The 13106-nt window shown below is 52.4% G+C and overlaps 1 protein-coding gene across 9 annotated transcripts in view; it reads right to left on the bottom strand.

The window, feature by feature from the left end:
- Positions 1-2: 2 nt before the first annotated feature.
- Positions 3-13106, bottom strand: part of ATL1 (atlastin GTPase 1) — a 31531-nt gene continuing 18427 nt past the window's right edge. For 3 of the 9 annotated variants that reach the window (XM_054197984.1, XM_054197983.1, XM_054197985.1), the window contains exons 7-13: positions 11692-11784; positions 10620-10758; positions 8541-8668; positions 7804-7860; positions 6949-7020; positions 5482-5913; positions 2814-3111 (exon numbers count right to left, since the gene is read on the bottom strand). In XM_054197984.1, the coding sequence (XP_054053959.1) occupies positions 2851-3111; positions 5482-5913; positions 6949-7020; positions 7804-7860; positions 8541-8668; positions 10620-10758; positions 11692-11784 (1182 nt within the window). In that variant the 3' untranslated portion in view covers positions 2814-2850. Of the gene's footprint in view, positions 1025-2813; positions 4578-5481; positions 5914-6948; positions 7021-7803; positions 7861-8540; positions 8669-10619; positions 10759-11691; positions 11785-13106 lie in introns of those variants that run through there. The other 6 variants (XM_054197986.1, XR_008465886.1, XM_054197989.1 and 3 more) reach the window with 6 other exon arrangements.

The raw sequence follows: 13106 nt of genomic DNA, 5'->3' as shown, positions 1-13106 counted from the left end.
TTGCCCTGCTGATTTTTTTTTTTTTTTTTTTTTGCCTTTTAGAATGTCAAATAAAATATTCTTATAATCAGTAAAAAGATCTGATCGGGGTGGTGGAAATTGGTGGTTTTGGAGTATCAAGCTAAAAGCAAAGCACTGTCCGGGCGGGCAAAGGGAACCCTTTGAAGGTAAGGAAGAAGGTAAAGGACCCAAGCGGGGAAGCTCTCGCCTCGTTAGTCAATAATTGCTTCCTGTATAACCAGCTTCTTAGGAACCGAAAGCAAACTTTAATAGTTCTGACGATAAAAGAATAAACCGTTGACCACGCGTTCTATGCACTATAATGGATATATGTACAGAAATACAGTGACGCTTTCTCCAACACATGTACAGTGACACCTGGTGCATCAGGCACGGACAGAGAAGGACGCTTTCCCTACGAGATCATTCACATACCACAGCTGAAGTGCCCTTACAGTTTCTGATAAAGCAAGTTAATACATTTTTTTAATTATGTAATTAAACAGTTAATTGAAGAAAAAACTTGGTTACATTGTACTCGTTCAAGTATCTGAAAAGAAGTTGGCTTTTGAATAACGCTAAGGTCTGGAAGATTTTTAGTTGCAGTATCGTATGTAAATTATGATTTCTTCAGTGAATTCGTGACTAATTGAGAAGGGAAACATAAGGCTTCGTAACCGAGCTGGGAAGTACGCTGGCTATTACAAATTAAAAGCACTTTGTAGTTGCAGCGGTACCAATATGTACATATGAACACAAGGAAAACCGTGCCCACGTCTTCCCGTTGCACACCGAAGGGCCTCGGGGACGACTCGCCCTCCCCGGGCAGCAGCAGGAGCTTGCGATGGGTGCAAGGACTGGAGCGAGGAACCCGGGGGGGGGGCGCTCCTGCGGCGCCGGGAACGTGCCCGCTTTACACCTTCTTCCTCTCGGCGCCCGGGGCAGGCTCCGCGCTCTGTGCGGGGAAGGCGTGATGGTACAAGTGTCTGTGGGTCGCCGCCGCGCTGTACAGTTTGTACAAAGCCTGGGGAAAAAGAGAGAGAGAGAGGACGGTGACGGCCCCGGCCCCACTCGGGTGCCACCCACGGGCTGTGCTTCAAACCAGCCGCTGCTTGTTTTTGGGCACCGACTCTTGAAGTGTCCAACGGGGAAAAGAATGATCAATAGTTTGCTAATTTTTCAAACGACTCAGCTGAGGAGGAGCCCCCTGGAGTTGTATTCAATCAAGGACCACCTGGAGGACAAATAAGGGACTTACGGGGGGTTGGGTTTTTCTTACGGGTTTCAGACACAGAGTTTAAATTTCTCCATCGCCAGCATTTTGTTTTACACCGCCGTGTTTTCCACACCGGCGGCTTTGCTGTGTGACAGGTACCTGCCTTGGCTGGATGATTTTTTCTCCGCATGAATGCCGATTGATTTTTTTTCTTTTTCTTCGAATTTTACCATTTCCCATTTGTACCCAGGTGCACATTCCCCGGTCTGACAGAAAAGCCTGGCCTTTGCTCGTCTAACAAGGCAAACCCTCCCCATCCCCCACCCTCGGCAGGTATAAAACTGAGTGCCAATGGCACAGGAGATGCCAAGATCCGGGTCTGGCTGCAGAGGACCTGCCGTGACCGGCTCTGACATTTCCACTTCAAATGAAATTGTCACTGGGAAATAAAAACCACCCGAACACCCACGGGGACCTGCAGAGTGGCGGTGAGCCAGGATCAGCTGGGGACAGGGTGGCAGGAAAGAGGCAGGAAACCGCAGGTGGGGCTTTGCCTGCGAGTGTTTCGGGATTGTTTGGGAATGCAGTGGACCAATGGAGGAGACTTCACGCAGCTTCTCTGGGTTTCTTTCTTGAAAATACACCTTCAAATCCCACATAAGCGACCTTGCAGCATATTGTGCTCGTTTAGGCTTTTTTTTTTTTTTTTTTTTTCCCCCATGCCAAACCAGTCTCAAAGAGCTGATTTTTACTTGACGAGCCCGAGTTCTGCCTCTCGCTGCTGCACAAGGCAGAGCAAAGCCCCTGGACCCCGAGGCCGGCGTCCTTGTACCTGCTCAGCATTTGTGGCACAGCAAGTACCAAACCGGCCATGGGGGAAGGAAGAGGTTGATTTTTAACTACCTTTCTTTTTTTTTTTTTTTTTTTTTTTAAATGGCCTTTTGGACCTGTGCGAGCTGCTCCAACTTTCTTTTCAGAGGAACTGCCCACAAAACTCAGTGGCTGATGGAGCTGTCGGGCTTTGGTGACACACTAAAAGACAGAGCTGTCTTTTGTCCCGCGCCTCTGCCAGACTGGGGTGGCACCCGGCTGCAACGCAGGATTAACGTATGTGTGCAGGAATACAGACTGGGATGCTCTCACCGGTTTAATTAGCTGCTGAGGAGGCTTTACCTAAATGAGGTTCCCGTTGCCCTCGGCGCAGGCCTGGCCAGCAGCCCGGCATTGTGCCCCTGGGCGAGCGGAGGCCAGCCCGGCGTACGAGGGCCGTACTCGGCCTGCTGCCCCGGCCAGAGCCTGGGGAGATGAAATATGTCTCCCGGGCTCTGCCATCGGCTTACTCAATCTGGTACGGGGTGTTTTTGCCCAAAACACAACGCGCAGCAGCATAGAGAGGCCTCTGCCTGCTCTGCCTGCGCCAGCGCCTGCAGCGTTGGTGCTGCAAAACAAGCTGGTGGCTCGGTTTGACCTCTCAGCACAACGGGAAAATCCCCGAGCAGAACTGATGGGAGACAGATGAAGATCCCCATCATAACAAACAAACACACACACGCACACATCCCCCCCCCCGCCCAAATCTCCCCCCCCCCGCCCCAGCTTGGCTCCCAGCACCGCCTGGAGCCCAGTGCCCACATTTAACCCCCTTCCCTGGGCATCTGGATCACAGGGAACAACCAGAGCTCATCCTCTGGTACAGGGCCAGGATGCCAGACACTCCCTAGAGCCCTCGTAGCCCCACCCCCGGCCTCCACAAGCCCAAAGGCAGCGATGTGGCCGAAACGTGCAGCTGGGGCTGAGACACTTTCCCCCAGGAGCCCACGGCCGTGGGGGGCTGAGGGGAATGGCATGCCAAGGAGATGGGGGGAACGAGAGCCACTTACCTCATTCGTGCTTCCCTGGGGAGAGGCATTGAGAAAAAGAGGAGAAAGAAAAAGAAAAAAAAAAAAAGAAGCATCTCTGTGTATCATGCACGCCCGCGGGAGCGCACAGTGCTCACGCCTCCGGCCAGAGCCACTTACTGGGGCCAACATGGCTGTGTCCTCGCCCAGCCCTTGCGGGACCCCTCAGGGCTCCGTCCACCCCTCCTGCAGTCGGTCCCACCATAACGGGACACCGAACGCTCGCACAGGACAGAGCCACGGGGGCTTTGAACCCACCCGGGGCACTGGGCCACCCAGCCCTGTGCATTGTGGCGAGCAGAGTCCCGCTGCCCGAGCCCCGGTGGCTGCAGGGGGGCCAGCACTGCCCGGCCGCACAGCTCCGTCTGGGGAGACCTTTCCCTGCAGTTGGAAAGCCGTGCCGCACAGCCCGCGGGGGCCGGCGAGCAGCTGCGGGCACTTTAACCTCTTTATTTTTCTAACCAGTTGGGCAGGTTGCAAGTGGGCAGCATCTCTGGCTTCCTGCTGGCCACCTCCTGTCCTCGCTTAACCCCCCCCCGGGCTGGGTCCTGCCCAGGGATGGGCAAACGCTGGGCTTAAACACACCAGCCTCCCCCCCACCGCCCCCGGGGGAGAATCCCCGAGCAAAAGGCTGCGGCATGGGCACTGCCGGCACCGCAGCAGGGCTTTCTGTGGATGCTGAGGACAGGGTCGGCAGGATGAACCCACCCGGGACGCAGGCAAGGGGCCGCTCTTGCTCTCAAGCCGCCTTATTTTAAAGGCAGCGCGGCTGAGCAACACCGCTACCCAGCTCTGGGGTGAAGGAACTGAACAATAAACGCTTCGTTATTTTTTGACCTCCCCCCCCCGCCCAAAGCTGCGTGTTTAGCCCCAGCTGCAGCTCTCCGCACAGCGACGGGAACCAGGCAAACGTGGTCACTCTTCGCCAAAAACGTCGCTGGTGGATAAAAATCAGGGGAGGGGCAGGTAAGGCTGTTGAGAACGGCCCTTTCCCCTTTGAGGCACTACAGAAATAAAACCCACGACTGCGGCTGGTGGCTTCTGAGGGCTGAACGAACAACGAGCCCAGCGCGGCTGTGCCACGGGAAGGACAGGATGTCATCGCAGCCCTTTAAATGTTATTTTGGCACACGGGCCCACGGCGGCAGCTGCGTTCGGGTGGGCTGCTCCCCTGGCCGGGGTGAAGGGGATCAGCAGGAACCTGCAGGGTCTGGGCTTTCCCCAGCAGCTCGGCAATGGGGAGAGGAAAGTGCTGCTGCAGAAAGGGAAACAGGAAGGACCGAGCGTTAAAAATACCGCGGCCGTGGGCTGTGAGATAACCCTGCCAGGGCCGGCCGCTGCAACGGCACTGTTCAGAACACCGGCAGAGCAATACAGGGGGTGCGGGGGGGACACACGCTTACTCACTCTGACCATTTTTAAGATTTTAGAGGTGTTTCTGGACATCAGGGTCCAACCAAGACCTTCCCATGTTGTTTGGAAAAAAAAAATGAATCAATCAAAATAGAGGGGGTGAGACCAACTGAGCCAGCGCAGTGCGGCTGCAAAGGGAAAGCGGGGCCCAGCGCCAAAACAGGCAGAGCTGAGACCTGGCCTCAGTCTCCAGCAGACCCGGGGAGAGCCAAAATCCCTGCCCTGAACCAGGACAGCGATACGGCTCTTTCTGTTTGACATACACAGGCGTGCACACAAAACCCACACGCCCCGGCTCCTGTGGGACCCCAGGCAAAGCTGCCCCGTTCCCGCAAGGTCTAAGGCTCCACAGATCGGCATTTGGTGATGGGGGAGGCAAGAATTAAAAAAAAAAAAGGCAAAACAAAATAGCTTGCTGTGAGTTTTCTCATCCCCAGCCCGGATCTACACGGCTTGTCTTTCACGCTGGGCAGGATTCAGAGCAGGGGACAGGGTGGGCTGGTACGCAGCTCCAGCCTTGCTGGTCACTCCTACTCTCCAACCCATCTCCTCCTGCCTACCTGCGCTACAACCACAGCGCAGTCCCACCCAGGCCCATCTCCAGTCCCTACGACACCTCCCTCTTACAATCAGCTCCACAAACTGATCTGAGAAGATTTCCTCTCTCCCTGCTTTCCCCATCTAGAAGGTCTAAGGAATGGCCTAAAACTCATCGTCCTGCTGCCTGAAGAAGACAGGGCACAGGTCTCCCCTCTCTGATCACACCACAACCAGCTCAAGCAGCTGGATCTGCCCAGGCAGGCCAGGAGGGAGCATCTAACAACCCTAAATACAAATGCAAAAGCCATTTCAAAGGGGAGGAAAAGTCCCAGGAAACGCAAACACTTCAGAACTTGTAGGGGGAGGGGTGTGTGGTTTTTTTTTTTGTTTTAAATCAAAAGCTCTTTATCCTACCTGGTCCCATAACGCTGCGGCCACTTGGTCTATTACTGCGCCCAGTTCTCTGTACTCCCCAGAGTATCTGATATATGCCCAGGTACACAGTGTGATAAGTGTCAAGCCCATGATCATGTTGCACAGACTGGCTATGATGTCCAAGCCAATGAAACCGGTCACTCCAGCTATCACGTAAGTGATGAAGATGACCACAAAGAGCGTGGCGGGGGTGCGGGCGGCGTGGAAGATGTTCTTGCTGTCGTTGTGCTTGATGTACTGGATGTAGAGCTCATCTATCTCGTTCTCCAGCTGCTGGAGGTAGCGACGGCTGAACTCCTCCCCACCCATCTTCTTCACCCCGCGAAACAGCTTCACGGCCTCCTCCTTCAGCTCCATGTGTTTGGTCTGGAGGTCACTAGGTGCAAGGAAGGGCTTGTCCCCACCACAGACCTGCGTGGAAAACACAGTCCAATCACTCCAGAAACCTCAGCACCCACAGCTCTTGTGCTCTGCCATGCAAACCACTGGAATTAGGGCTCCACAGGCTCCCGTTTGGCACGGACCGCTAGATCCTGCAGGAAGACCTCCATATTGATGCTGTCCATCTGGGACAGCTCTGCAAGGTGCAGGTGAAAACGGGGCGGCAGGTGTCTGCACTGTGAAGCTGCGTCCCACAGCTCCCCTACTCCATTCACTCATACCCTTAGCCAGAATCTCGGGCAACACCGATGGCTGAGCCACGCTGACCGGCAGGACCCTGAACCCCAGCATCTTCCAGTGCTGGAAACTCCGCAGCATTTTCCTTCTGCTTCAGAGTACGGACACATTAGTTTTAAAGGCCCAGAGCAGTCCACGGGCGGTCCACACCCCTCTCCTGCCAATAGGCAGCAATCTCCCATACTGGTGAACAGAGAGGGGGCCTGGAAGCGGCTGGAGACAGGCTGGGATCTGAGCTTGACTTAAAACATCACAACATCTGGGGGTCACCAGAGCAAAGAGATGGGCTGACAGGGCAGGGCACAGGTGAAAAGCCAGTTATAATGACTTTATCTCCTAATTAGCACCAGCCATAGCACGGGTTGCACGGTCAAGCAGCGTTGCCACCCCAATACATCACATTTTTGGGTTCCATCTACCCGTGCTGGGGAACACTGGGAAGAGGATGCAAATTCAGCAGAGGCCACGTGGTCTGCAAAAAGCTGCCATCGGATGAAACAGCGACCCTTTGTCAACCACCCTCCCTTGTCCTGTCATGACACCCTGACCAGGCATTGCTCCACCCTGTGAGAAAGCCCCTTTTCCACCATAAACATAGGAGAGACCCTTTTTGGGACCAATGAACACTGGGACTGGACATGTAACCGCTCCTGGACAAGTCCATGCAGGACGTTTTCTCCCAAGAACCCAGGCAGGGAGGCTTCCCCATGAGGACAGGAGAGCCAGGAGATGTGAGCGCTGTGAAACGACGTGCTCAGCACCACCTACCTCTTCCATTCTCCTGCTGTAGGTATCTTTGGCAGTGGCAACCGCTGCTAAATTGTTGGCTTCTGCTGTGGCCTGCACGAAGGACAAAAGGGGTACAAAGTTCAGCTGCAGAAAGACAGGGTTAAGAAGTGTAATTGCAGAGAGCAGCAGCCACTGGCTGCCTGGGTACCCATGGGCCACACGTGTACGCGGCCAGGACGTGCACGGTGCCCTGGTGCACATGTACAGAATTAAACAGCTCCCTTGTTTTAGCCAAGTGTACTCTCCCCAGCCTCTGACCGGTGCCAAAAAAGATCACCCCGTATTTCCATGTCCCCCCAGGCAAAAGGCTGCATGAAGAGAGGATTCCTATCGTCCAAGCCAGAGCAACGAAAACTTTGGCTTTGGCTGTGGGAAACAGCAAGAGAACAGATAAAAGGCTCAGCCGTATGTAAACAGCTACAGCTGCAACCTCCCGCAAAGCCGTCTGGCTCGGAGAGCAGAGCTGCAGCCCGGCAGCCGCTGCCCGTGTGTGGGGCCGCGTCACCTCCATGTGCGGCCCCACCGCAGCCAAAAACGATGCTGTTCACCTACAGGGGAATAAATTCGGCTCAGCTGGCTGCTGTGTGCACAGACAGCGAGACACCACACTCCGGCCGAGGTGCCTGAGCTGTGCTGCTGCGATTGCTAAGCCGTATCAGCCTCCTGACTGCCAAATACTTCCAAAAGGGCCATTTCTTGGGTTGTTACACTAAGGCGTTTGAACTAAGTTCACAGAAGACCCAATGTGCTGCACTAGCTGGCCACCTCTGACAGTTAAGTGCAAATCAACGGCAATTACAGTGCCTGGATGCCCACCAGCTCACACTCACGTACCTGCAGCATTGACTTTGGGTGTGGTAATTCTTCCCCTTGGTAGATCTTTATGTATGCCTGCAAAACAGCGCACAGAAAATGAAAACACATTGAATACGGCATTCACGAGCAACACGCAAACACCCCCACCCAGTTCCAGGCACAGCTTTAACAGGATGTTAAAAGCACAGAAGAGGAGGACGTTCCTGGCACAAGATGGCTTCAGCAGGGGATGCTCTGTCAGAAAATGCTACGTAGCATGGCGCGAGGTCGACTCCTTGGGTGGCCTGGGTCGGTCACTCAAGGCTCTCATTCCATCACTTAGGCTGAGTATCTCTACCATCAAATTTGCACCTACCTCTGTCCTTCACTGAAGGAGAAGAAGCCAGAGTCAGGTAGCCCTGGAGAGTAGGCGGTGAGACTTACTCACTGATGTCTTGCATTAAAATGTCCCAGTAGTCATGACAACAAAAATAAGCTTTTTTCCAAAGGCAATGGGAATACGGCCCTCAGCCCACCTCCCCCTGGTCCTCATTTCTCCAGGGAAGGGGGAGAAACAACCCTGCCCTCTTCTTGTGCTTACTGCACGGCCAAACATGCGACTGCAAGGTGTTTGCTCTCTGCAGCAATGGGAGCCAGGACTATTAGCTAGACCAAGAACGTTTCCTCTGCCTGCTGCTGCTTTCCCCTTTAATTACAGCAAAAGTGAAAGTGTGCCACAGATTAATAAGCCAAATTTCTCTCAAATAAGCCAATACCTTAAAATACTCCACAAGGCCTCGACAGGTGATATGGTTTCCATTGATCTCCTTAACGTCCAGGCTCTCGGGACTAAGAAGCCAAGGAATCAAAATCTTCAAGTTCTTGATGAACTCATCGTCTATTTCTGAAAACAAAACCCAACGTTATCAGTACCAGCGTTCCGTCAGACTTGTGCTTCAGTGTGCACTCACATGAAACAGGAGCAGGAGAGTCAAAGCCAGAGACTCAGACACCCTACAACTTAGTGATGCGAGCAAGCATAAATGATCGTGGCCCCATTTAAGTTGTTAGTTAACCCCCGGACAGAATGTAGAGCTGTGCATATACCCACAAACTCGCTTCACAGTCTCAAAAATACTTGTGCAAACACAAACGTGACCGCAGGGGGAAAAAAACAGCTCTGCTTTTGCCGATGACACGGGTAAAGTGCACGCAACGCTGACAGCCAGAGAGCATCATCTTCTTGCCTAGACACATACACTCTGCAAATCACGACCTTTAGCGTACGGGGCACAGACACGTGCTGTGCCTTCCCTTTGCATTGCTCTATGGCACCCGTAGTAGAAATCCGCTGCCAGGGCTTAGGCTCTCTGGCTCTCACCCCCCCACCTCCCGTGCCAGCAGGTAAGATCTTCTGTGCTGAGTTCTTGGTCCTCTATGAACCCATATGTGAAATTCTCACTGCAAAGCATTTTAAAGCTTTTGCAAACCATTAGACATTTTGGTACACATACACTAAGGACTCCTGTGCGCTTACATCGCACCATCGGGCACCCCTTGGTGAAGGTACCAGGAACAGGCACAATCTCTGCTCCTACCAGCCTCTCCCCTTTGGCAAAGCACAGAGCTGGCACAGGGCACTGTTTGAGGGGTCCACAGGCTGCTTGTGTCACTTCAACAGAGAGACTCATCTCCTAACAGTCATTCTTATGCCTTCTTAGTGTCTGACATCCATTTATTGCCATTTAAATTAAACTTGTACAAGGCCAGAGACAGAAAAAACAACACACTTGGAAGGTAAGGAGAGAGGGGAATGTGCCCATTTCTTCCATCAGGGCACAAAAAGCTGTGTACAGCTCTGAGGGAACAAGGAAAACGGTGTCAAGAAGCCGCTGCCAACTCCTGTGCCAGTTCAGCGCACACCACTTGTTCAATACTACTCAGCACCTGAAATTAAGGAGGGAGCTAACAGAGATCAGCTCCATTTCCACCAGCACACCTCCCTCTGCGGCATCGCTCTCCTGCTTGCTGGTTAGCACAGAGTTTGCCAGAAGAACAAGTCTGATCACCAGCCAGACAAAACCAGGGAAAAAGTAACTTCTTTCTGTCTGCTGATTTATTTTAAGTGACTAATGGGCCACTTTCTCTATTGCTAAGATTGCAAGCAGCGATGCTGGTAAGCAGTTCGTTCACTACAAACGACTAAAAGAATCCACAGCACATGGCTCCTTTCAGGGTGGAGAATGTTACCACGGCTTTTTTTCCTTTCTCTTTTTTTTTTTTCGGTACCTGTTGAACTAACTCTGCCCTGTAGGGAAACCACTGATCAGATAAGTCAGGACGATTAAATATTCCTTGGAAAGCTTTTCAAAGTGAAATAACGTTCCCCTGAGAGCATGTGTAACTGGCCTTCCATCCTCTGCAAGCACCAGCCTGCCTTGCAGCCACCAGTCTGCACCACTCTGCGTCTGCGCCGAACTGCAAATGAGGCACAGGAGTTAATTGCAGGCTTAACACCGAGTCCATAAACTTCCTATCTCAGCCCTGCCCTTTCCCGGTTGCCTATCAGCCATCTGTCCCGATAGTGCTTATTGCCAGCAGCTCCGAGACCTTTTCGGCGTCCCACACCTTTTCAGCTTTCCCATCTGTTCGGCCTCCACCTCTTTCTTAGGTTAAAAGCAACTGGCAACAGGCAGCTGCTGGACTTGGAAGAATGAGCCAAGTGTGTGTACCTCATTGGGAAGAGGATCCAATTCCTCTCCCAGAAGTTTTTCATGGAAAATACCTAGAGAGGTTTCAGGAACTAGGAGGGCATCTAAGGTATCCGCTTAAAAACCAGACCTTTGCCTTCCTACCTTTCAGTTTTCCATCGAAATTAGGGTTGGTGGCGACTTTCAGGCCCGGATGAGGTAAGAGGAAGCAGGAGATTTTGGTGAAGCAGGAATGGATGTGCTTTCTGACGTTCTGCAGCTCCTCATGTTGATTTCCCGAGACCTGTGAGACACCAGTTTGGGATCAGGGGCTTTCCTTCTGATGGGGACACTGGTAACACTGGGGCAGCGGTGCTGGCAGGAGCAGGGTACTCCGCGCTGTGGCTGCTCACAGCGGGAAAAAGCAACACAGAAGGACATCCCATGGGGGCATGGCATACAAGGACAAAGACAAGGCTCTTCCAGCAACCAAGGAACTAGAGTGTCTCTGACCGCGTGCCCTGGGGCATGTTATTATCGTTTGGAAAATGTGTATGTCTGTGTATGACTGGAATATAAAAACATTTGAGATTTCCCACTAGGGCCTTCCTTGTCTCCCCTTTAATTAGGTCTCTGCACTACCAAATCACCCATGCATTTCCTGATTAATCCCAGCGGAGCCCTCGCCCATCAGTTTTACTGTACAACTGCCTATTACTAAAGCATCGCTCCTGATCTCTGGGGAATCTGCTGACTCCCATCTCTAACGCCTCTCCCAGCTGCTCCCAGCAAGTGAGCCCCAGGGAGCCCGGGCTTGGGCAGAAGCCTAGCACAGGCGGCCCCAGCCCTCCACTGAACGTGGCAAGGGAATTCAGCCTCCTAAAATGCCTCTTCTGTGATCTTAAGGCACTGGGTGTGACTGTCACAAGCATCTCTGTACACCACAGTTCACACCTAACAGCTCGCACTGTGGCCCGCCCCCAGGTGAACCCTCTCTGGTGCCGGTGCTCTGCACCCCATTCCCTGCTCCCTGCCCAGGACTACGCTTGCCAGTGCCGGCTGTCCCCAAAATCAGGGTCTCACCCTCACGCCCTGTGCACTCTCCATCCAGGCAGGGGATGGCAGTGTATCATCCCTGGGTCACCAGCCAGATTTGCCTCCTCACTCTCCACCACTCATGAGTGTACCCCCGGACTTGCATTGCTCATTAGATGAACCCAGATCAGAAAGAACACACCTTCAGTCGCTTCTCCAGAAATCTTGCACCACCATCAGATCCATAGGAAAATTCATAAGGGAAGCTCCAGTCACGAACAAGGAATATAAGGGACTAGAAAAAGAGACAGAAACACAACAGGGTCAGTGCCACACAGCACCCACTGAGTCAAAGTTACCAGCTGCTCCAGAGCCAGCTCAGAAAAACTCATTTTTCAAGGGTGTTGCTAGTTGTAGGACCAGGACTGGCTACATGACACCTCCAATTCTGCTGGACGTTATCAAAAGGGGGATCACAAAGGATTTCAGGGCCTCCCATCCTGCCACCACCACTCGTAGCAGACGTTGGAGCCCACTATGGTGGCAGGACCCCCCCCAGTATCCTCGTCCCCACCCTTGTGCCACAACAAGACGTGGCCCCCAGTCTCTGCCCAGCTCCAGCAGCATCTCACGCCTTTACTGGTGGAAATACCCCTGTGTGCAGGGCCATCCCACCATGGCGCTGAGACCATGCAGACCCGCGGCATGTGTGGCTGTGTCCCACAAGGGGAAGGGGGGAGCAAACCCAGGACTGCTGTACAGGTTTGCAGGGCAGCAGTTTGATTCCCTAGCCTGAAAAATAGCGTCAATCATTTAAACTTGCAAAACAAGAAAGAGATTTTAGCTAACCAGGACAAAAGGCAGCGAGATTTTTAATTCCAGCTACATTTAGTTCCATCCTATGGGAATTTTACAGGCTCATTTTTTCAGCCTTTTTCACTGGGCAGCCTTCCAGACAGACTTTTAATGAGAAGCAGATGCAGGATAACGAGGGTGAATAAGAAATCACTGGCTTTTGTAATCTTTATTGAAGAACTAAAGTTCCTATGCAATAAATAAATAAATACCAGTACGGTCAACTTTTAATCTTTAAAAAAAAAAAAAAAAATGTTTTCAGAAAAAAATCCTGTCCCCAGTGTCTCGTCTGTGCAAGGGACCTATGTGCCGTGTAACGAACACACAGTTTGGAGGGGGAAGCCCTGACCGCCGAAGCCCAGGAGGGCCTGGCAGGGGTGCCAGGGTTCCTCTCGTGCACATGAGTAAGCAGGTCAGCAAGTGGAATCCATTTCACTGGAATTTCCCTAAAAATTGTCTATGTTTAGAACAAAGATTTAGTGGAGGGAGGGAAAATATTTCCCCTCCTTACTTCTCTTCCATAAAACATCAGGAAAGGTTAAAAAAAGAGAGAGAACAGTCAGTTGGCCATTCCTAACTGCCTGACAAGCCACAGCGACTGCACCCAGTTAGCTGTTTCAGGACACGCTGTTCTTTCTTAGACCATGAGATGCTTAAGAGACATGTCCATGTTTAGGACTTTTCCACAAACACATTACGCGTGCCTTGCACTGTTTGACTCTGGAATGATTTTCTTTTTTTCTTAAGCAAAATTGTTCCAGA

The sequence above is a fragment of the Rissa tridactyla genome, chromosome 4 (genome assembly GCF_028500815.1).
Source record: "Rissa tridactyla isolate bRisTri1 chromosome 4, bRisTri1.patW.cur.20221130, whole genome shotgun sequence".
NCBI classification, from domain to species: Eukaryota; Metazoa; Chordata; class Aves; order Charadriiformes; family Laridae; genus Rissa; species Rissa tridactyla.
The sequence above is the reverse complement of the archived record's forward strand: the minus strand, read 5'-3'. Positions and strand labels throughout refer to the sequence as shown.